Raw genomic sequence first — 25,718 nt, 5'->3', positions numbered from 1 at the left:
CCTATCTAGTACGGATCCCACACCGGTGAGCAGTATTCAAGCAGTGGGCGAACAAGTGTACTGTAACCTACTTCGTTTTCGGACTGCGATGCCTTAGGATTCTTCCAATAAATCTCAGTCTGGCACCTGCTTTGCCGACGATTAATTTTATATGGTCATTCCATTTTAGATCACTCCTAGTGCCTACTCCCAGATAATGTATGGAATTAACTGCTTCCAGTTGCTGACCTATATTGTAGCTAAATGATAAAGGATCTTGCACGTTGCAAACGCTTGCGCCAACAGTTCATTTGGCAGTCATATCATACGTAGGAACTATGTCTTGCGCAGATAGACGGTGAAGCTGACATTTAACAAACATGAACATTAATATGCAAGTGTGTCACAGTATGTGCCATGTAGCTGAGGGTACTCACGACGGCGGGAGGGCAGCGCCGTCGGGCCTCCCACTCCATGAGGTGGGCGCTGACCAGCAGCCCGGTGCCCACCATCAGCTGCAGCCACAGCATCACGTTGCCGCCCCTCAGCTGGTCGTGCGTCACGAACACCAGACCCACTGCGGCACACGACCAAAGCCATTCTAGCGCGACAGTTCTCCGCAAGTTCTCAGTGTTAAACGCTCATTAGGCTGCAAGGTAAGTGTAGAGAGTAAGTAGACTGGAAAAGAGAATAAGTCGCCCACAGGAGACATCGGGCTAATGGTTCAAATAGCTCTGAGCACTATGCGACTTAACTTCTGAGGTCATCAGTCCCCTAGAACTTAGAATCACTTAAACCTAACTAACTTAAGGGCATCACACACAACCATGCCCGAGGCAGGATTCGAACCTGCTACCGTAGCGGTTGCTCGGTTCCAGACTGAAGCGCCTAGAACCGCACGGCCACTCCGGCCGGCACATCGGGCTAATACTGTGTTAGGAAGTTTCTAGACTTTATACACTGCTGAACCAGAACACTATGACCACCGACCTTTCGATAGAAACCCGTGCAAGGCAATAGCAGCACCGTCATCTGGTGAAGAGCGACTGTTTGTCGGACACATGCGCAGCGCATGTAGTATCAATGAGTAGTTGCATATGTGTAAAACAGGCAAGTTTGACCCAGGGCAGATTGTGATGGCCCTGAGGCTAGGCATGAGCCTTTAGAAAACTGCACGACACCGAGGCGCAACCACATCCAGATATTTTAGCGTTGGGCACCCTCCCCCCCCCCCCCCCCATTACAGATGTCTGACGTCATAGACAGGGTAGACCGCTAAAACAGGGCACAGACTTTAATGCTGGGCAGAGTACAAGTGCATCTGAATGCATAGTGCACTAAACACACTCCTAATGATGGGCCTCCGCAGGCAACGACTCATATCTGCCGATTTTAACACTACAACATTTGCAACTATGACTCAGATGGGTATGTGACCATCAGCACTGGACGTTGGTGCAGTGGCAGAGCGTTGCATGGTCTGATGAATTCCGATACCGATACCATCACGTCGATGGGAGGACGCGAATCCGTCATCAGTCATCTACCAGGGTAACAGTTCCTTGACACTTGTACTGTGGGATGGAGACAAGATGGCGGCGGCTCAATTATGCTTCCGGTATGACTATTTGTTTATGGTTCATTGAAATTTTGTATTGTTTGCTTTAAATTCTCGCATATTGGCACTATATTTTCTGTATATATGAAGTACAGCGTGATGTACTTAAGTTTGAAATTCTTTGCATTGTATGAGAGTAATGTACGTAAAATACTATGTAAACTTTTTATTATGTTTAATTTTCTGATGACATTTTATATTTAAAAATATTTGTGTGCATAAATTGCTCATGTAAATTTGACAATTTAAGAAATGGTCACACTTAGGAACAATATAAAAATTAGGTGTTATACAAAAGCCGGTATGCTTTTGTTTCAAACGAAAGTGGCTCTGGGGAGTGGAAAAGGTGGCAACGACGAACTGGCGCACTACCTAGAGCAAGTGTGGGAAGTAAGTCACACAGTCTGTAGGGAGCCGTCATTGAGGCAACACCCTTGTGGAACAGAAGAAACTTTCCCTGCGAATTTGCACAAAATTGCTTAGGATGAAGACGGCATAGCTGCGAGTTGTTGGGCTACTGTAAGTAAAATTAGACGACGCCAAGAAGATAAATTGAGCCCATACAGAAAGATACTTGCAGGTCGTACTGTGGGTAATGTAGCCGTCGTAATTGTTCGCCACACTCCAGCCTACAGCCACCAGGTAAGAATTATTTGTATTTTACTTTTGTACAGCGTGAACCATTGAATTAAAGTATGTTTTAATAATCATTCTTGAGCTTTAAAGAAACTGGTTCACCCTGTTATTTCATCCTAATCACACACCTATGTAGGGTCCTTCCTGGTGTTTCATTCATCCGACTTACGAACTGCCACGTTAATATGATGAGGCACCATTTAAATTGTTTTTGTGTTTTGTTAACTATTGCAAAGCGTTACAGTAGAAGTCCGCTTACATAAACTTCAATCAGACTGTACCCAAGTTCCTAGAGAGTGTTCAATGGCTATACAGAGTTAGTTCAAAGAACAACAGCTTTTGAAAGTAAATTCCAGTAAGAAAGGTTTTCGTGAAGTGAAATGTTCAGTACAAAAAGAATGTGCTTTAGTATCTAAGTTTTTTTGGGTTATGGGAAGTGCTTTTCTGAAGGTCCCCTGGCCAAAATTTTTTTTAGCTTCCTTGAACTTATCTACTGGGTTTTTTTCACTTTTAAAACGTGATGTACAATGGTGTAGTAGTCAAAAAGAAACTCTAGGGTCAGCACCAACATTATCTACGTGCAGTAATGTTTATTTGAAGAAGAAATTTAAACAATAGCAAGAAAGTAGGCAAAATTCATACTTCTGATTTTCCAAAACTTCAGTGTTTCATTGCCTGGATAGGCTGGTGACGATTAGAATATGTTTTAAACCACTAAATGAACTTGAAACTGAGTTGTCATAGCCTCAGTATAATACATCAAAAAAGTTTTGCATCACATCGGTTCCGAGAGTTCCGAAAACTGTACAGAAAATTGGAAGAGAGATCAACAAAAACATTTCCGCCCTTTTTATTGCACATGAAAACCACACATTGCATGTTATACCACCATATAGCGAGACCTTAAAAGGTGGTGGTCCAGATTTCTGGACCTGTAACACCTAGTACCACGTCCTCTTGCACTGGTGCATGCCTGTATTGGTCGTGGCATACTATCTACAATTTTATCAAAGCACTGTTGGTACAGATTGTCCCACTCCTCGACGGCGATTCGGCGTAGATCTCTCAGAGTGGTTGGTGGGTCACGTCGTCCATTAATAGCCCTTTTCAATCTATCCCAGGCATGTGCGATAGGATTGATGTCTGGAGAACATGCTGGCCACTCGAGCGATGTCATTATCCTGAAGGAAGTCATTCACAAGTTGTGCAAGATGTGGACGTGAATTGTCCCCCATGAAGACGAATGCCTCGCCAACATGCTGCCGATATGATTGCACTATCGTTCGGAGGATGGTATTCACGTATCGTACAGCCGTTACGGCGCCTACCTTGATGCACTCGCAGGACAGTGTGTCTAAGGTGTTCAGCCTGACGGGTTGCCTCCAAATACGTCTCCGACGATTGTCTGGTTGAAGGCATAGGCAACACTCATCGGTGAAGAGAACGTGATGCCAATGCTGAGCGGTCCATTCGGCATGTTGTTGGGCCCATCTGTACCGCGGTGCATGGTATCGTGCTTGCAAAGGTGGACTTCGCCATGGACGTCGGGAGTGAAGTTGCGCATCATGCAGCCTATTACGCGCACTTCGAGTCTTAACACGACGTCCTGTGGCTGCACGAAAAGCATTATTCAACATGGTGGCGTTGTTGTCAGGGTTTCTCAGAGCCATAATCCGCAGGTAGCGGTCTTCCACTGCAGTAGTAGCCCTTTGGCGGCCTGAGCGAAGCATGTCATTGACAGTTCCTGTCTCTCTGTATCTCTGTATCTCCTCCATGTCCGAACAACATCGCTTTGGTTCACTCCGAGACGCGTGGACAGTTCCCTTGTTGAGAGCCCCTCCTGGCACAAAGTAACAATGGAGACACGATCGCAACCACGGTATTGACCGTCTAGGAATGGTTGAACTACAGACAATACGAGCCGTGTACCTCATTCCTGGTGGAATGACTAGCGATTGGCTGTCGGACCCCCTCCGTCTCATAGGCGCTGCTCAAGCATGGTTGTTTACATCTTTGGGCGGGTTTAGTGACCTCTGAACAGTTAAAGGGACTGTTTGTGTGGTACAATATCCACAGTCAACATCTATCTTCAGCAATTCTGAGAAACGGGGTGATGCAATACTTTTTCTGATGTATGTATTATTCATATTGCGTTTCTAACTGCTGGGTAACATCTTAGGAAAAGAAGTGAATAGTTTGATTTACATATCCATTAGACACGACATAGGTCAAATCCTGTAAAAAGGGTAACACTATTGATTAGCTTTTCTTATAAATAGGACTATCCTCCAATAGGGTACTTTATATGGGAACTAAACTAAATTTTAGTGACAGGGTTATACGTGGCAACATAGAAACAGGGTTTCTGTTATTTAGGTAAGAGTATACTGAATTACAATAGTAGCGATAGGGTTATACAGGTAACATTCACATGGGCGTCCATGAGTCCAATGGAGCTCGTGCATGGCATCATGGGTGCCAAGGAGTATCCAGGTCTGATCACAGACCATGTTCACCCTTTCATGACGATCATGTTTCTCGACGGCAGTGGTATTTACCAACAAGAATGCGTCATGTCATGAAACCAAGTCTGTGAAGGGGTGGTCTGAGGGGCAGAGTGGATAATACCAGTTGATACACTGGCCCCGCAACTCTCCAGATCCGAACGATATCTACCACGTGCGGGGTGTGAGTGTGTTGTTAGAGCTCATCACTCTCCCCCCAGAACGTATGGGAATTAGGTGATGTGTGTGAGTGTGCAGATGTTGTACCAGCGGCCTACTAAGGCGGCCTACTAAGGCGGCCTACTAAGGCGGCCTACTAAGGCGGCCTACTAAGGCGGCCTACTAAGGCGGCCTACTAAGGCGGCCTACTAAGGCGGCCTACTAAGGCGGCCTACTAAGGCGGCCTACTAAGGCGGCCTACTAAGGCGGCCTACTAAGGCGGCCTACTTCCGTGCAACAATGCTGTTATCTGTGCCAAAAGTGGACATACTGGCTGTTGGCAGTCATAGTGTTCTGGCTGCTCACTGTATTGCGTCAGTTTGGTGAGGAAGTGCGTGCAAGTTTTTCCAAGTAGGCCATATTCATCTGAAGTAATTAGGAGCTGTACAGATCTCAGATTGCTATCATGTTGATTGCTTCACCCAACTGTTCCCTAGTCCCTGTCGACTAGAATTATTAAATTTTACGGCCAATCTTCTTACACCGTGGTACACGGCTGCAAGTGGTGTATCATTCGTGTAATACTCGTTGGATAGTCCACATTGGTACAAGAACAAATGTGAAAACTTGCTCATTGGTACTTCCCAATACCACAGCTGCTTTCTGCCATTTTTTACTCTGTTTCAGCTCACCTTACTGAGTCCATACAACCAACTGGCTCGTGCCCACCACTTCACCGTCATGAGCTACATCAGTGATGGAGGATAATTGAACCACCTGGTACCTGTTCTACACCATTCACTTCCATTCCAAAACTACCAGTGCACTATAAGGATTTGAATAGTAACGTGTCTTGTTAACTTTACATGTAATGGGCTAATATTCCGAACCAAGGTTACTATCAATGTAACCAGGAACAAAAAATGTGGTGTTAGTAAGTTTCAATGGGACCAAACTGCTGAGGTAATCGGTCCCGAGGCTTACACACTGCTTAATCTAACATTTTACACATACCCATGCCCACGGGAGGACTAACCTCCAATAGGGGGAGCCGCGTGAACCATGGCAAGGCGGCTGAGACCGTAAGGCCCAAAAAATTTGTAATAATTTTAAATCTTTCCATATTAATTGATTCTTCTGTATTTTTGGTAGAGAAACTTCGTAATTGTAAATGGAAAGAACAATGTTATTTGTGTTCCACAGTGTTAACATGAACTCCATGCCTCCCAGATTCTATAAGCTGCACAACTACCTTATCAAAATTAACCCACCTGTCCAGCTGTAAATTGGACACTATTTACGCTACTTAAAAATTAAGAATCATCGAAATCCTAGTATTTCGAAATCAGCGCGCCTTCTAAACAGAATAAAAGACCTATCTCACACACTGCTAAATCAGTACCATTTGATATCTCCAATTTTATTCCAATATACCAGTAGTGGAGTGAGTTTATCTACAGATCTAACGGGAAGCCTGTCGAAATGGATGGCTTCAGACTTGGTAGTTACACGTACTTGGCTCACGTGATTGAAGCGACTATGTGGAAACTGGCTTAGCTATTCAGTTCCTTCTTAGTCCACTTTTAGATGAGATATTCATGCACAATTCCCACATTTCTTGAATAAATAGTCGTAGATTTGAAATAGTAAATGCAGCTTCACATAGGTAAAAATCATTTACTGTTTATGTTGATAGGCACTACAAGACAGCTCACCACAATTTTGGATAACAAACAGCCAACCTAGAAACATTCAGTTCAGAAATCTATTGGCTGCTGTGACTATTGGTATCAGTCTGCAATCACATTGTTTCGGACTTCATATAAATTACAGCTATAGGCACAATAATACTAGTAACACACCAAGTTTCAGGTTTCCACTAAAGTGTGCAAGAGTTGTTATCTATTCATACATAAAAATAAGATTTTAAAGACTTAAACAATAAAATTTATTGCCTCCACAAATGGCTGTAACCATGTCCTGACTGACACAATCCTCCTATACCTTCCCTCTGTTGTTTCTCCAATGTTTGTAGCAAGTGGTGTACAATTCTATGTCTAGCGAAGCATCAGACAATGTAGCCAAAACACTGAAGTCTAAACTATAGGATTTTCTACTATGTGGGAACCACCACAGCACAGTGTAGTTTCAGCATTAAAGTTAACATCCAATTATTAGCCAACAGCGAAGTATGCAAAATTTCTGCCCTAGTTGTGTTATATTGGTCAACCAGGCACAATTATAGCTATTAGATTGGCTGAAGACGAACGCAGATGGAGGTTGCAGAATTATGACCTCAGATTTGCTGAGCATCTCCATGTGGGCCACAGATACAAGCCGTAGTATCATGTCCTCAACTTAGGAAACAAAGGCAAAAAACTTAAAACAGATCAAGTTCAGGTGACCAACAAATGTCTGGCACACACAACTGATTTAATAGTATGTGGCCACACAGGCCCAGTACTTCCCCCCCTTCTAAACTCACTAAATCCTCACATTTTCCCCGTGCTTCCCACAGTATTTCAGTCTATACCTGTACTTATTTTGTTGCAAATGTGTATGTGCTCCACTTATCCTGTTGTTGCAATTGTCAGTTCCATCTTTACCTCCGTTTCTGTATCACCTTAGTATCACTGCACCGTCAAAGAGGACTTTCAGTCTGTACTCGTACCTCACTCTCAATGTGTAAAATCTTTTTCAGTATTTTTCACGAATTTAGTGTTCTCTTTGACGACGATATGTATTTGAAGTATGACGGTAGCACTGTAATACGAAAACCGGTTAACAAAATAAATACTGCAGAACGACAACACTGTGTTTTTCTTTTATATACTACTCAACAACATTAAAGCACTATTTTTTTTGCAACCGTGTCAATTCCTCCCATTGCAACACAGGGACTAGTAATATGGCTCTAACATGCCAGTAGTCGTCCTCTGTAATGGTACGAAAGCGTGGCGCCCTGCAATGTCAACCTCATGCTCAGGTACTCTTCAAACAGCAAGATGTCGACATATGAAAAAAATAAAAAATGGCCAGAGCTTGGAAGTACATATAAGGTTTAAGTAGTGTTAATGACACCACACCGACAACAAATTTCGCAGTTGTGACATTACTTATCGATACCATCCCATGGACGTCAAATTTGGTAACGGAATTGGAAGTCTCCATCAGACCCCGATAGCAGTCGTACAGGACACGGCGGACCCAATGATGCACGCCCACTGTGCCACGCCTACAGCAGCTCTGGATGGTGAGCGCCCTCTGTCACCGCTACATAGGGTGGCCGGTGGCGGCCAGACAACCACCTGCATTTGGAGCCTATGTGACACTACACGGATGCCACCCAGTCGTGGCTCCGACACCATCATTCGTGACTTAGTTCAGAAAGCATCTTCCTTGTTAATATTGAGAGCTAGAGCTGGACTACTCCTTGCTGCATTGTTTATAGTGAGTCTTCGTAGGCTTTGAGAAATGCCGGTTAAGTAAATCATCTGTTTATTGTGTTATCTTTTTCGTAAATCATCTGTTCCTTTCTAGCTTTCCTATGAAGACAGTTGTCACAACACATTGTAGCCCACCTCTCGCTTACCATTTTTTTTACTAAGTCGTACACAACTACAATGCCCGAATGAGACCATGGACGTGTCAACCCATGGGGAAATTGTCAGACCTTCCTTTATAGCTCACCCCTCGCCCCTCCCTCCCTCCCGTGCATAAGCCACAGGAGAGTGCGAAAAAAGAAGGTATGGAAAAGTAGGCACACACAGTTTTTGTTTCGGATCGCGTTCAGATTTCGTCGAATGCTTTTGAGCGATCCCTAGCGGTTTGATTCTGTACACCAGAGGGAAAAAAAACTGTGGTCATGCTTCACTCCTAAGAGACGGAACCACGTTGAGTGGGGTTGCAGCCCCGTGATGTCCTTAGGGAAGGGTTGAATCGTATGGGGAGATCAGCTGCAACAAATGTTGTCCAGAACGTCGTCCTGGTGCAAATCCCATACCAAACAATCTTTTTCGATAGCGAAATATCCCCAAGGGAAGGAGTTATTTCATTCACGCCCTTTATGACGTTGATATTGAGGCGTTTTAGTGTCAGTTCTGAGCAACGAAGTGTTTGAAACCTTTTCGTCGTCCACACGTAAGAGAACTGCTCGATTTTGACGCTGGGCGTCGCGCTACCAACCCCTGTCGCAGAAGCAGCAAGGGAAGAGGTGAGATGTGGATAAGGGGAAGTGTGACGCAATTCCCATCGCATGACACGTGCACTGTGGCGGTGGGAAGAATTTTGCTGAAATGTGACAGTGTGAAGTCATTCGCCCAGTTTACACCTCACATGTACTTCTAAGCTTTTACCTAATTTTCCTTGCACATGTGAGACCTTGCTGTTTGAAGCGTCGCGGAGGTCTAGGGTGACGTCACAAGAAGCCATGATTTTGCTCTACTACAGAGGAACGTTGTAGGCACGTTCAAGCCATATTTCGGATGTCTCTGGTGCAACGAAAGAAACTGGCGGTATTTCAGAAAATTGGCCCTTAAATTTCGTTGCACGTTATAGTTAAATTTGTTCTGGAACTTTGAACCCGTACAGCATTAAGAGATAGCACGCACCTGAACAGATGCCGAACGCAACAAAGAGCGTGGGGTAGAAGAAGCCGAACGTGTAGGTGACGATGTACTCGTGGACGGCGGCGGACAGCAGGAAGACGGCGAGCAGCGGCTGGGTGCGCCGGCCGGGCCCCAGCAGGCGGCTCACGTCGCGGTACACGTGCTCGTACAGCCAGTCGTGCACGATCACGTTCCACGTGCGGTAGTACGCCGCGTGCGACCGCGCGTTCCACCAGTCCTGCAACGGAGCGCGGAAATCTGACTGCGAGCGTGTCTCGCCGCAGGTGTACAACACCAAACTTCAAGTTTGCTTTGCACCTGTAACAGAGTCACTTTCACCGATTAGCCAGAATACTGTTACCACCTGCCTAATAGCCAGTATGTCCACCTTTAGCAAGGGAACTGCGGCGACGCATCGTGTCGTGGAAGCAAGGAGGCCATGGTAGGTGGCTGGGGGGAGTTGGCACCATATCTGCGCACACCTAATCCCCGTAAAGTCCACGAGGGGGAAGGGGGGGGGGAGGCAATGAACTCTGATGCCACATTGAATCGCAACCCGACTGTGTTCGATCAGGTTCAGATCTGGCGAGATGGGGTATGTAACGTTCTCTGGCAGCACGCATCCAAAGTCAAAAGAACATTTCGATGTATAATGCTCACTGTAACATATAATTTATATGTATTTCTGTTAATTGAATTTCAAATGGACTCAATTTTGTGAGGTAAAATATAATTATAAATTTTGCTGTTATAAATGGTTATTCAAAGAGTGTGAAATACTATCTGTGGCCGAGGATGTGAAAACCGCTACAGAAGAAACGATATGCAATCAAAATGACAAAGACTGTACAAGAATTAGTTAAGATATAAATAGGCAATATATTGTAATAGAATCGCTTGTCTTCTGCACGGACTGAATGGGGAGAGGAACCTGTGACGTTGCATTAGGCTCTTACGTAGTTATTTGTCAACGATCGACGCCATTTGTAGCTGGGATTGTAAAAGGTGTGTAAAGATTTTAATCGTTTCTCTTAAAGTATATTTATCTAGTAAAACCTGTTTGTCACAATTACTGCAAAGTTCGCACCGGACATTATTCAAGAAGTTTCAGCATTTTATTGGATATCGCTGGCGGTGCGGAGCTGCGCCGCGAGCGAGCAGTCTGCAGCAGCGGCAGATTTAAATATACGATCGTTATAACGACCACATCCTAAAAAGGGTACAGGTAGAGATGAACGAAAATGATAAAGTGTTTCTTTCCACAGCATTCCAGCCGCAGAATAAAAGGAGATAGTAGATTTTGTCTTGTGCATTCGCAGGTGGATACAAGACGCAGCTTTTGTAAATTTTCATTCAAAAAAGTGATACGTTCTGAACATATCGTAAAGTGTATTTAAAAGTGGATAATTTTCATGAGAACTTAGCAATATAAAAAAGGAAAACATTTTCATATGGTAGAGATAGTATTATGCTTCCAAGCTAGTCGGGGTATATCCAGTTAAACAAAAATCCACTGCAACGTGAAAATGTTTGCTAAGTTCGATGGACAATAATATTTTCATTCTTACACAAACAGCTTCAGTACTTGAATAAAAGTAAAACTTGAATAATTATTTTGAAATATTCAAAGAAATTCATTTTTATTAATCTGCAACAGAATATTTCATACGAAAAGGAATAATCACAGATGAAAAATTTATTGCAACCTTTCATGTCTCATGTCCATCCATGTATATGGTAAGTTCAATCTCAACGGTTTCCCAATCAAATTAAACGAAAAAGGAAAGAAAGTTTAAAACCAGACGGTCAACTCCCGAATAATTAAAAGACAGAATCGCATTAAAGGTATCCGTTCATCAAATGGACTCGCCACTGTGCTCTTTGATGCATTTCATCGTACTCCGGCCATGTGACATCTTGTTGAAAAATGCAGTGCCGTCGGAAAACATGATCGTCATGAATGGACGGAAGCGGTCTGCAACCAGTGTACGATCTCCTTGGCCGTCATGGTGCCTTGCACGAGCTCCGCTGGACAGATGGACCCCCGCGTGATTGTTCCCCAGAGCATAGCAGAGCCGATGACAGCTTGTCTCTGTCCCGCAGCGCAGGTGTCAAGAGATGTTCCCCTGGAAGACGACGGATTCGCGCCCTCCTGTCAACATGATGAAGGCGGCATCGGTCTTCATCAGACCATGCAATGCTCTGCTACTGCGCCAACGTGCTCATCTCAGTCCGTAGTTGCAGATGTGGTGTTAACATTGGGACATGCATGGGTCAGCAGCTGCTGAGGCCCATCGTTAGGTGTGTTCGGTGCAAAGAGAGTCCAGACGCACTTTTACTCTGCCCAGCACTGAAGTCTGATGTTAGTTCCGCCACAGTTCGCCGCCTGTTCTGTTTGACCAGCCTGCCCAACTTACGACGGACGGTTCACATCTGTAATTAGGGGTAGCCGGCCAACCCCACGGCGTCTGGACGTGGTTTCACCTTAGTTTCACCACGTGTTGGGGACACCACAGCACTCCTCTAACAACTGAAAAGTTGTCGAAAGCCGTTGACAATTTGTCAATCACAATCCGCCATCGATCAAACTAATTTAGATCTGGCGTCTTCCGTGTTCTACACACGGACAGCACGCTCACTGAAGCTACATGCAACGTACTTGGGTGTAACAGTCATTTCTTGCCAGGTGACGTTGCTAGCGGCTGGAGCGGTTTATACAGACAGGTCGGTGATCATAATGTTCTGACTGATCAGTGTATTGCAAGTTAACGTTTATTTGTGCTGTACAAGCCATCACAGTATAACGGACAAGTCTTGTGCGCGGGCCTGGTTACGTAACATAAACGACTTATTTGGTGTTTTCCTTTGCCTCTATCCTCCAATACACTTGCAACCTTGCCAGTTTTCGCAACTAATTGCAGGACACTCTGTACACGAATCCTGCACTAGGACGCACTTCTCAGCTTTGCGCCCCCCAAGCGGACACTATTATTATGTGACGCGACCTTGACGGAGATCCTACAGTTATGGCGCCTCCGGTGCCGCTCTCCCCTTTTCGGCTCAAGCGGCAAGTTGTGTCGCTAGGGCCTTAAACCGGCCCGTATTATTCATCGTCATGCGTCTCGTACTGAGCCGCACGGAAATGTGATTAGAACGTATCTCGTCCATCCCAAAATTCTACTCACGCGAACTGTCCGTCCTAGGCCAGTATTACACTATCAAAAATGGTCTTAACACCTTTCATAAAAAAGACCTTTTATAAAAATGTGTTCTGCGGTACTTTTTTGTACGTTTTTATAACTTAGCGTGGTGCTAGCTTTTATAAACCATTTTTGAAAGGTCACCTGTTTAACTTCTATGAGAGGAACTTCGGTAACGTGAAGAAACGAAATATCGATATAATTGGAGCAAAAACATTTCAGTATCATAACTTATTGCTTTATTTTTCGCACTGTTTAAAATAATTTCGCTGCCTGAATAAAAATAACTTTCTACGGACCTGAAAGAGTTGCACAGTCAATCACACTTCCAAGTGCAGGTGAGAGATTTCAATGAAATATTCGAAGCGTAATGAGACAAAATACAGACACCCATCTGACTAAAGCCACTTTTTCACATGTAACATCACTCATGTATTCAAGCACTCTAATATCGAACGCCGCATTAATTTAACTTTCAAACAATGGTAGTGGTAATAGTTTGTTGATTGCGTTCCACATGTTTGATAAATTTTACGAAGGATATGTGTCAATTGAAGCTGTTGTATAATTTTGTAATTGTTTGACATGTTCCAATCAAAGACACTTTTGGAAACAGCAGCTGACACGTGGCTACGAACATTCACTTTTTAAATGTAAAACTGCCTGTTGACAGTAACAAACTAAAAGTGGGTTAAATCTCGACGGTCATTTTTAAAGTACGAACCGACAGCGTGTCCGTGCGTCCTGTCACGTGACGTCCGTTCACGGTCGGCCGCAGTTGGTTGTATGGTTATACTGCTTAGTTTTTGTCTATGTCAATCAGTAATTCAGCCGACTGTGAAGTGCTCTCGGTTATTCGGTTCTTAAATGCGAAACGAGTTCGTCCTGCTGAAATTCACCGGCAGCTTGTTGAAGTTTATGGTGCAAGTGTTATGAATGATGGAAATGTGCGTAAATGGTGTAGGTCAGGCTGTTTAATGAAGGAAGGAAGGACAAATGTTCGTCATAATGAACGATCTCGACGGTCTACAGTCATGAATTAAGACATGACACAAACTTGATGACACAATTAGCCAAAACAGGCGCGTCACTATTGACGAGCTTTATCAGAATTTTCCACAAGTCTCAAGATCAGTAGTTTTTCACATTGTTACTGACAAACTTCACTACAACAAAATGTTTGAGAGATGGTTGCCGAAATTGTCGACAGAAGAACACAAAGCTAGTGGCACATTCTTTGACCGTTTTGGAGCGCTGTCAGAAGGATGGTGACGAGTTCTTGAGTTGCATTGTGATCAATGATTAAACTTGATTGGCACACTACGCTCCAGAGAATAAACATCAATCCAGTGAGTGGCATCATTCAGAATCCCCGACGAAAGCACGAAAATTCCCAAGATCATTCGACAAGCGAAATCACGACCACGGTTATTTGGACCCGGAAAGGCATTCTTCTGTTTGACTTTTTGTCAAGAGGAATGACAATGCTGAGAGGCATTGTGAAACATTATTGAAGCTGAGGCGCGCTATTCAACATCGCCGGCAGGGACTGCTCTCTAGCGGCGTCGTTCTGCTTCACGACAGCGCTCGGCCTAGCGTTAGTCCGCAGCTCGTGGACTTGCGGTAGCGTTCTCGCTTCCCGCGCACGGGGTCTCGGGTTCGATTCCCGGCGGGGTCAGGGATTTTTCCTGCCTCGAGATGACGGTGTTGTGTCGTCTTCATCATCAACATTCATCTCCATTACGATCGGAGGAAGGCAATGGCAAACCCCTCCCCACTAGGACCTTGTCTAGTACGTCGGTGCGTGTATCGCGCATCGTCCCCTACGCTCCTAGGAGTACGGGACATCATCATCATCGGCCTCCCGTTACGACAAGAACTAATACCCAGCTGGACACGTTTCATTGGCAATTACTGGATCGTCCGCCATGCAGCCCTGACTTAGCACCATCAGACTCATATGCTTCCAAAACTGAAGGCATTTCTTTGTGGAAAGCGCTTGGAAAGTGACGACATGTTGAATGAAACTGTTACTAACTGGGCTAACGGCCGGCTGCAGAGTTATTTCATGGTGGGATGCAAAAACTGGTGCCACATCTTGACAAATGTTTAAATCTTCACCGTGACTATGTTGAAAAGTGAAAGAACGTGCGTATTGTTGTTCGTGATACAGTTTGCGTTCATAAGTAGAGTTTCTCTACTCCATTACAAATCGGTTCTAGATATCGTTATTTGAACAGTTCCCGCCCCTACACTTGCTGTGCCATTCAACCTGCGTAGTTGCTACGTAGAATGTTATGTTTGCTTGCAGTGTGCCTGTGTGCTCCGCAAGTGCATGTGCGACTTTCTAGTCAGCGTGTGGCAATCAAAGCAGTAGGTCACGAGTGGACGATAGGATTTACAAAAGTAAGAAAAGCCGATATGCTCATGGTGGAGAGAGTAGCAAGAATTCTATTCGTTTCTGTATTGTGCCTGCAGCAAGCTATTCCAATAGAAGTCACCCACCTCGGCAATTATATATCAACCTCTTACTTGAAAGTGGTAGTTCAACAGGAACAAGTGAGGACAGAAGAGGGCAAAAATTACCGTTTTGGGTGTGTTGCACTTTATCTGCATGCTAGCTCCCACGCAATCGCACGAGGAAGTGGTGTGAATCTGTCAAGTGTCCTACGCATTCTCAATAGACAAAGGTTCCATCCCTATCACGCCACTCTCCATAAAGACCTGCATGGAAACGCTTTTGGTAATCTACATCCATATTCCGCAAGCCACCTGACGGTGTGTGACGGGGGCCACTTTGAGTACCTCTATCGGTTCTCCCTTCTATTCCAGTCTCGTATTGTTCGTGGAAAGGATTGTCGGTGTGCCTCTGTGTGGGCTCTAATCTCTCTGATTTTATCCTCATGGTCTCTTCGCGAGATATACGTAGGAGGGAGCGATATACTGCTTGACTCCTCGGTGAAGGTATGTTCTCCAAACTTCAACAAAAGCCCGTACCGAGCTACTGAGCGTCTCTCTTGCAGAGTCTTCCACTGGAGTTTATCATCTCCGTAACGCTTTCGCGATTACTAAATGATCCTGTAACGAAGAGCGCTGCTCTCCGTTGGATCTTCTCTATCCCTTCTATCAACCCTACCTGGTACGGATCCCACACCGGTGAGCAGTATTCAAGCAGTGGGCGATCAAGTGTACTGTAACCTACTTCCTTTGTTTTCGGACTGCATTGACTTAGGACTCTTCCAATGAATCTCAGTCTGGCATCTGCTTTACTGACGATTCATTTTATGTGGTCATTCCATTTTAAATCACTCATAATGCCTACTCCCAGATAATTTATGGAATTAACTGCTTCCAGTTGCTGACCTGCTATATTGCAGCTAAATGATAAAGGGTCTTTCTTTCTATGTATTCGCAGCAGAATACACTTGTCTACATTGAGATTCAATTGCCATTCCCTGCACCATGCGTCAATTCGTTGCAGATCCTCCTGCATTTCAGTACAATGTTCTATTGTTATAACCTCTGGATAAACTACAGCGCCATCCGCAAAAAGCCTCAGTGAACTTCCGACGTTATCCACAAGGTCATTGATGTATATTGTGAATAGCAACGGTCCTACGACACTCCCCTGCAGCACAACTGAAATCACTCTTACTTCGAAAGACTACTCTCCATTGAGAATGACATCCTTCGTTCTGTTATCTAGGAACTCTTCAATCCAATCACACAATTGGTCTGATAGTCTATATGCTCGTACTTTGGGGAACTGTATCGAACGCCTTGCGGTAGTCAAGAAACACGGCATCTACGTGGGAACCCGTGTCTATGGCCTTCTGAGTCTCGTGGATGAATAGCGCGAGCTGGGTTTCACACGATCGTATTTTTCGAATCCCATGCTGATTCCTACAGAGTATATTTCTAATCTCCAGAAAAGTCATTATACTCTAACATAATTCTACAACTGATCGACGTTGGAGATACAGGTCTACAGTTCTGCACATCTGTTCGACGTCCCTTCTTGAAAGTGGGGATGACCTGTGCTATTTTCCAATCTTTTGGAACGCTACTCTCTCCTAGAGACCCACGGTACACCGCTGCAAGAAAGGGGGCAAGTTCCTTCGTGTACTCTGTGTAAAATCGAACAGGTATCCCATCAGGTCCAGCGCCCTTTCCTCTTTTGAGTGATTTTAATTGGTTTTCTATCACTATGTCATGTATTTCGATATCTACCGTTTTTTCATCTGTGTGACAATCTAGAGAAGGAACTACAGTGCAGTCTTCCTCTGTGAAACAGCTTTGGAAAAAGACATTTAGCATTTCGGCCTTTAGTCTGTCATCCTCTGTTTCAGTACCATTTTGGTCACAGAGTGTCTGGACATTTTGTTTTGATCCACCTACCGCTTTGACATAAGACCAGAATTTCTTAGGATTTTCTGCCAAGTCAGTACACAGAACTTTACTTTCGAATTCATTGAACGCCTCTCGCATAGCCCTCCCCACACTACATTTCGCTTCGCGTAATTTTTGTTTGTCTGCTAGGCTTTGGCTATGTTTATGTTTATGTTTATGTTTGCTGTGAAGTTCCCTTTGCTTCCACAGCAGATTTCTAACTCGGTTGTTGTACCACGGTGGCTCTTTTCCATCTCTTACGACCTTGCTTGGCACATTCTCATCGAATGCATATTGTACGATGGTTTTGAACTTTGTCCACTGATTCGCAACACTATCTCTACTTGAGTACTCGTGTTAACTTCTGTACATGGGCATCAAGATAGAACACTCCAGATTTATCATGTCTCTTGTTTAATGAAGAAGCCACATTTACCAATGACAACCAGGTAAACCGCCGGAACGTGCACTATTGGTCTATTGCCAATCCCCGTTGGCCTCGTCAGGTGGAACGTCAGCGTTCATGAAGCATAAACGTGTGGTGAGGGATAGTGAACCATCAGCTCGTAAGTCCCTTTTTCATAGATAGAACAATGAATGAGAACGAGTATTGCAGCCTACTAACGAGCCATCTTCCACAGATGCTAGAAGGCGTTCCTCTGCACACTAGGAGGAACCTGTGATACCAAAACGGTGGCTGTCCATCCCATATTGCACAAAGAACTACAGAGTGTCTTCACGAATTGTTTCCAAATTCTTGGAGGACATTACCTTGGCTGACAAATTCCCAGACTGACTCCAGTAGCATTTTTCCTGTGGAGGAAAGCTGAAAAAGGCTACCTACGAGGACATACCAACTACACCCGATGATATACAACGGCGTATTACTGCAACCTGCTCGGACGTCTCCACAGAAAAGCTAGCATGTGTGCAGTGGTTGCTCTGTACCAGACTGGAAGGATGTAGTGACACTGCCAGTGGTCCTTTTGAACATAACCTGTGATTGGATATTGTCTCGTTACTGGTCAGAATTGAGGTAACTAGTGCACACACTTGCATTGTTCTATAATATGTGCTACCATAGGTACTGTAAAAGTGTCAGAGTGGGAACTTTTCAAAATGAAATATCTGGCAAATGAGTCACACTAGAATCCTGCAACAAACATCGATGGCATTCTAATTTAGCCTACTTTTAATTTGTCCACGCCAACGGGCATTGTCCACGCCAACAGGCATTCTTAATTTAAAAAGTGGACCTCTGCGCAAAAAAACAGTCTTTATAAGTGTTATTAAAATATGTTTATTGGCCAACAATACGAACCTATGATTACCAATCCATTCTGTGGAAATCGCATATCTATAGTACTATCCATTTCGGCAAAATATGTGGTCCAAGTTTTAGGTGATTATATATAAGGTGCTCAACATTCTTTAAAACTAGGCCAGTACCACTAGGTGCTATGCTATGCTATGCTATGCTATGCTATGCTATGCTGGTAGTATACTGCTGATGCTGCTTCTTTTTGAGTTAGGTCCACATTAAGAATGATAATCTTGCGGACACAAAGAAGCAGGGAGTGTGGTAGTAGGGACATAGCCAGTAGAAGCATGGAGGGGGCATTCATTTTTGGGACACGAATTACGAAAATTAAAAATAAAAGTTATCACTTCAAGCTAAAAGCGTTGAACAAACACAAACCCACTAGGCGAACATTTTGTCCATAAAATACGGTAATTATCATGGCACTTACTGACCATTAATTATAGCCAAAAAAACAAAACGTGCACCCAAGTGAAGTTTGTTTACATAAGAGTCATTAGATTAGTGTAACTGGCTGGTTTGTTTACCTGAGAACAACAATTGTCGCCGCCCCCCCCCCCCCCCTTTGTTCCAGAAGACACACAGCTCCTTGCTCCCAATGGCCTGAAATACGCGAGACAAAATGAGGATTACATAATATTGCCATCGTTATACTTTAGCCAAGCGTTAGATACAGCAGGTCGACATACCGCTCATAAAACGCGTCACAGATAAAATTTTCAGATATTTCACAGAAGTGATATGAAACTATCTTGATGAACTGTTTAGGAAAGAAGTGGTTTGGAACCAAAGTCTCTCAGCAGCGCCACTCCAGTCAGCCTTGGGCTTCCTCATTCCTGTTAACGGCATGGCGGTGGTTCTGTCCTCACGTAAACCTTGGTGTGCCAATGACTTCTAACTTTACTTAGATTGCTGCTCTAAAGATATCAATACTATCATCCAACTGAATGACCATTGGTATTTAGTTTCCCAGTGAGTAGAACTCCTGTGCGTAAAAGTAAATGAAAAGTTAGTCCGAAGTATTCTTAGTACCCTAACGATGTGAGGATATCACTCCCCCCGCGCCCCCTCCTACTGTTCTTGATAATACCCCAGTGGCGTATCAGAAAACTGGGAAGAATTTTAGTGCAGAATTCGACGAGAATCTTCAATAAGTAGCAAAGAAAATTAATCACTTGCAGAAAATTATCTTGCCTGTGCTATCCAGAATTTTCTATACTTCCTTTGGTCAGGATGTCAAACGTGTTCATGTGTTGTCCTTCCTTCTGTGTGACCTCCAGAATTAAAATTTAGTCCAAGACGACGCAAGTTCCGAGAACTAGAGACGTGTAGTTCTAACTATGAATACTGCAGTCTTGTGCATCCTTCACTTCATCTGTATCAGAGCGTGATACAGCCAGCTACAATGGCAGCTGCCAGATGAGTTGCACAGCTACCATACGCTACGTCCACTTCACTGGCTAAGCAACGCAACATCTCCATGATGTGTCATATCACAGATTAAGTGTGCCGGAGTACCGTAACTACAACGCAGGTTGCAACTTTTTTAGTGCCACAGCTGAAAAAAAAAAAAAACGCAAACTCTTCAACTTCTGCTTTCCGTCTGTGGTACTTGGTACGTACCACCAAGCACAATTCAACATCCTCTTGGATTTAAAGAAAATGATCGTTTCGCATCCCCACTTCTGCAAAAATTTGTGTATGTATTGACACTTCTGTCAGGCTGACAAGAATTCATTCTATTCCACTTACGTTTCCGTCTTTCAGGGACGAATTTTTTCATCCTCTTAGTAGCTGTGTTTTACCATTCTCCGGTGTTTCTTAACCCTTAAGTCACGACGTAGCTTTTCTGTAACGTATACTACTAGGCGTGTCCTCTGGGACCCCTAAATTTAAACAAAGATTTTAGCTGCAAAAATTTAATTTACGTTATACAACATTTATGGCTACAAATAGGTAAGTGCTGTTTAAATACTCTTTGTCGATTTTATTGCAATAAATAAAGCCAGCAGAATTTTATTTTTTATCACGTAAAAAATACTTTTGTGAAGTTTCTTCAATGGTACACTTAAACGAACTGTTAGAGAACTGAACCCTACGTTTTCAAAAATTCTGGTATCTCTGTAGCAAGCAAATTTTCATGCGAAACTAATTTCAGGGATTTAAACACGCATATAAGAACTGAGCTCTATAGTCAGAAAAAGAAAGGCTGCAAAATTAACGTTCAGTATTGAGATCTACATTTTTCCTTTACCAACACTCAGAACACATTTCATTTTAACTAACACTTAAGTATTTTGTTGGAGAAACTGAAAGGTGCTCATCACCATTGTCCTGGAGTTCTTCCTCTGAATGGTCCTTTTGTGTGCTAGCAGAATTATGATCACTAGCTATTTAAAAATCGTTATTTTCTTTGTCTTCTTGTTCTATGTCATTGGCATCATTCTCCAGCCGCTGACAAACTTCCGTCGAATTTGAATGCGTAAATTGTCACGTTCTTGTGAACACATTTTGTACTCAAATGACTAAATCAGGTCCGTAGTTCACAAGGTGCGGTCTAGGAGATCCCATCACATGTCAACAACACATGTCATGTCAGTAACAATCAAGTATGGCGATAACGCAACTGGCAATAATAATGTGTAGGGTTGCTGATTAAAGGAGGGTATGTGGTATATAAAAACAATCCGCCATAACTGACCTACGAGAGCGACTTAGAAAATTCTGACGTGGTCTGAGAGCTCACACCTTGTCAGTTATGAGTTAAAGTACATCATCTTTTCTTTACTGTCCATTTTGCCACCAAATATAGTCTCATTTATCTGTCTACAATTCTGACTTTTTACTCCCCACAAATGAACTGCTATTCCCATTACAGATATATAAGTTTGTACTATGTCTTTTATAATTACTTCAAAGTAGTACTCCACACTAAATGTAAGCTCTCATCACACCGGTGTCTGTAGAACAAGGATAAAATGTGAAGAACTCGTTTGTAACAGGAAGGACCTTCGCGACTACAATATTGTTAGGAAAAATGAATTACTAAATAAAAAACTCCTTTCTGTTGCCTAAATGCCAACAATGCTTTGAGACTTTAGTAGAGGATAAAGAGTTCTGTTTCACTTTTGTCTCATGGACTAAATAACGTATAACATGAAATGTATTCCCAAATTGCAACTGCTTCGGCCACCCGAGCAGGCTTTCAGGTCCGAACCATACCTCCAACTGTTCCAGTATCTGCTTCCCATAGTGCTCGCACAATTAACTCATTCCAACATAGCTTTAGACTTTCTTATTTGCATGGATGTCTGAAGAAACATTGCTTCAAAGTGCACCGATACAAACGGACACTACACTATTATAATTTATAAACTATAATTTATAAACTATAATTTATAAACTATAATTTATAAACTATAATTTATAAACTATAATTTATAAACTATAATTTATAATTATAATTTATAAATTATAATTTATAATAAAGTGTAATAATAAATTATAATTAATTATAACAAAAATTATAATTTATAATAAATTATAACAAAAATTATAACAATTTATAATAAACTGTAACATATTGGTTCTTTACATACAATGTTGTTAATGCTCGGAAGTATTACCTTGTAAAACATGCGATCAGCAAAACCCATCATCTCAGCAAATGCGTTTTGCCACGCATGCAGTACACAGTAGAAGCAGCTAAGAAAAACAGCAAGAGACGGCACCATACTTCCAAAAATGGCGGCGATCAGCGACCGGGGACATGGAGGGTGCTTCCCGAAGTCCACAAACAGAGGCAGCAGGCTGCGCTCGAAGGTGATGCTGACGAACAGAATGACGGCGCACACCTCAGCCAAGTGCCAGGCTACCACCTTCCAGCGGATTTCTTTCGTCCTGTGGCAGAAGTTTTCAAGGGTAACTCGCAGCAATACAGCTAAAATTATGGCAAACAAAAGTCATTATGGCAAACAAAAGTCATTATGGCAAACAAAAGTCATTATGGCAAACAAAAGTCATTATGGCAAACAAAAGTCATTATGGCAAACAAAAGTCATTATGGCAAACAAAAGTCATTATGGCAAACAAAAGTCATTATGGCAAACAAAAGTCATTATGGCAAACAAAAGTCATTATGGCAAACAAAAGTCATTATGGCAAACAAAAGTCATTATGGCAAACAAAAGTCATTATGGCAAACAAAAGTCATTATGGCAAACAAAAGTCATTATGGCAAACAAAAGTCATTATGGCAAACAAAAGTCATTATGGCAAACAAAAGTCATTATTTGGAACATTTCTCCATGTATCTTTACCAGTAAACTGACAATCCAGAAATATCTGAACACACTTTAATGTATTGTAAACCTGAGACTTCTCCACAGTTTCACACACAGGTGAAGAGGTCTTAGCGAGCATTTCATCCAGCCCTTGCGGAGACTGTGTACCTAATTATTCGATAAATAATAATGAAACGCCTCTCAGATTCTTTTCATGTTACTGAACTGCTGCTTTCATGCTGTTTCGCACTCAACCAATTGTGAATGGGGTATAGACTTTTCCACTAAGCACCGAATCCTGTGTATATTACCCACATTCTGTGCCTCGAAAATTCTTCTCTTTATCCTGTGTATGAGTGAGTGAGTTTGTACGTTGAAACTGTCTTTCACATGGTAGCAGTACAGTGTCTGGCTGTCCACTGTGGTAGTAACGGTGCAGCCAAGGTAGCTTTCTCAGTCAAGGCGAAGAGCTTTGTACCTTTTGGTAGTATTTCGATAGTAGTTAAGTTGGTGGCGAAAAGGACCCCTCTTATCTCTTCTGGGTACCTGGAGGAAGTTCGTTACAGGGAGATGTGTTAATGACAGATGCTGTGTAGCTATTCTAACTGATGTACACACTTGATTCGCTAGTCCAGTTTCAAGTTCGGTAGTCTAATTCTTACATTTTCGAGAGTATCTTATATATTTTGTATTTAGTAAGTTTTTCCGGTTCTTGCTTTGTGTAAACGTGGCAAAAGGAGCGCTGTATCATTTGAGAGATACAGAGGCGATCGAGTGTACCGGAACTTAACCCCAGTTCACTGCCCTTAGCGCCACGTCATCATAATGCGCCTGTGCATAGCATACAAAGTATAGCGCCATAATCTAAGAATGAAATTAAGAACTAAAGTACCTTTTCCAAACTTTGGCAACATATGCTTCAGCGTATTAATGCTAAAATTGTTAAATCTCAGAGTGATCAGATGAATTTGTTTCCCTAAATACATTGTTTTAGGGGAAAAAAACAAGTGGAGCTAAATAGTGATGCTGGAAAACCAAAAATAGTTCAGAATGTGCACATGTATGTCACAATCAACACTTACAAGTTTCAACTTGATCAAGACAACATTTCAGTCAAAACTGGCGTATTACGAAAAATCGAACGCGCTATTAGACTCAGATATATCAAAACTCGTATAAAGCTTCAGTTTGACATAAAAACATTAACTTGGTGACCCCATTAAGCTACCTATAATAGTTTTCAAGAAATTCACTAAAAACTAAATTTGGAAGAAGACCATCCCTATTTCTAATAGATTAAGTATCAGTTAAATTAATGATACTTCCGATTACGGCAAGTGATTACATCCATTAAATAATAGAGTCACAATAAGTTTCAAGACTGATGTAAATACCAATCAATATAATGTAACTTAAACAGGCAGTTTCAGAGTTAATGTTCTGTCAGTTGCGTTCTAAAAATTCTAGCCGGCAAAGTTTAAATAGTCGAGCTAAAACTCTCTTTAATTAAAGATAACTTAATTCCATTCATATAAAAATTATGAAGATTTTAAATTGGTCCATGACAGTGTTACAATATGTCCAAGAAAGCCGCAATTTAAAGGCATACAGCAGATGACGTCAGATGTTCCGTTCGGCCGTCTGCTGCGCCGATGTATAAATACGGCCTGAGAGGCAGTACAGAGACACCTCGCACCCAGCTATCACTGTCTTACGCACTACCTCGGATGACGTCACAGACAATCTGCTGCTAAATTCAGGTTTCCGGTAAGAATAGGAAGTGAAATCGCGAGGACTGTAACACCGTCCTGGATCGCTTAGATTCCGGGGAAGTAACTTTGTGTACGATCGTAATGTCAACAAAAGTGAGATTATTTTTCACTTTTCTAACGAACAATTAACTTTGATTATTAGAACTAAGGGCGAAAGATCATTTAATGGGAACTTATCGTAGAGGTCGCCTCTGAACTATTCATAGTGCTATTTATGATAGAGACGTCGTCGTCGTCGTTGTTGTGAGTATTACCACGTTGTGCGTGTACATTTTTATGAAATATGTGAATCAGAAGTCAAACTTTCATTTATAGTCTTAGTTCCTAGTCTCGTTGAGTAGAAACATTTCTTTCAGTGAGTACAATAAGACTGTGGACTTGCAGAATGAGGACTATGGTCAGTATGTTTTCCATCGCTTTCTGGCTGATTACAGAAATAGTTTTCAGGCTGTCGTAAAAGACGGCGACGGACGAAGAAATACGGTATTTATTATATTACTATCAATCCGCTGCCCCACAAACAGAACACATGAGGTACGAAGTCGTTACTCTAACACGGGTTTGAAGGTCAGTTTTCTGACTTTTCTTTTAGTTGGAATATAAGTGTTATGTTTTCTAGTTTGTTTTATTGCTTGTATTTCGTTTCAGTTTTAAGAATGTGTAGCTTCGTTCGTACCACGTGGTAGTAATTTCACGGTGTGTAATTTCAGTACAATCTTTTGTAAGTTTTACTCCTAATTCTACTTGATATTTTATACGTCTTCGTGTCTATATGATTCATATTTGTATTCTTGAAGTTATCAAGAGTTCAAATGGCTCTGAGCACTATGGGACTTAATTTCTGAGGCCATCAGTCTCCTATAAGTGAGAACTCCTTAAACCTAACTAACCTAAGACATCAAACACATCCATGCCTGAGACAGGATTCGAACCTGCGACCGCAGCGGTCGCGCGGTTACAGACTGTAGCGCCTAGAACCGCTCGGCCACTCCGGCCCGCCTTTTCAAGAGTCTTTGTAAGTAGAATGAAATTTTCACTCTACAGCGGAGTGTGCGCTGATATGAAACTTCCTGGCAGATATCAGCGCACACTCCGCTGTAGAGTGAAAATTTCATTCTAGAAGCAATCCCCAGGCTGTGGCTAAGCCATGTCTCCGCAATATCGTTTCTTTCAGGAGTGCTAGTTCTGCAAGGTTCGCAGGAGAGCGTCTGTAAAGTAAGCTGTGAGGACGGGGCGTGAGTCGAGCTTGG

The 25,718-nt window shown here is 42.8% G+C and overlaps 1 protein-coding gene across 1 annotated transcript in view; it reads right to left on the bottom strand.

The window, feature by feature from the left end:
* Positions 1-350: 350 nt before the first annotated feature.
* Positions 351-25,718, bottom strand: part of LOC124593880 (sterol O-acyltransferase 2-like) — an 84,817-nt gene continuing 59,449 nt past the window's right edge. Inside the window, exons 8-10 of the mRNA XM_047132227.1 lie at positions 22,040-22,313; positions 9,507-9,741; positions 351-556 (exon numbers count right to left, since the gene is read on the bottom strand). Of these exons, the coding sequence (XP_046988183.1) occupies positions 351-556; positions 9,507-9,741; positions 22,040-22,313 (715 nt within the window). The remainder of the gene's footprint in view (positions 557-9,506; positions 9,742-22,039; positions 22,314-25,718) is intronic.

Source organism: Schistocerca americana, chromosome 2, assembly GCF_021461395.2.
Source record: "Schistocerca americana isolate TAMUIC-IGC-003095 chromosome 2, iqSchAmer2.1, whole genome shotgun sequence".
Taxonomy (NCBI): Eukaryota; Metazoa; Arthropoda; class Insecta; order Orthoptera; family Acrididae; genus Schistocerca; species Schistocerca americana.
The sequence above is the reverse complement of the archived record's forward strand: the minus strand, read 5'-3'. Positions and strand labels throughout refer to the sequence as shown.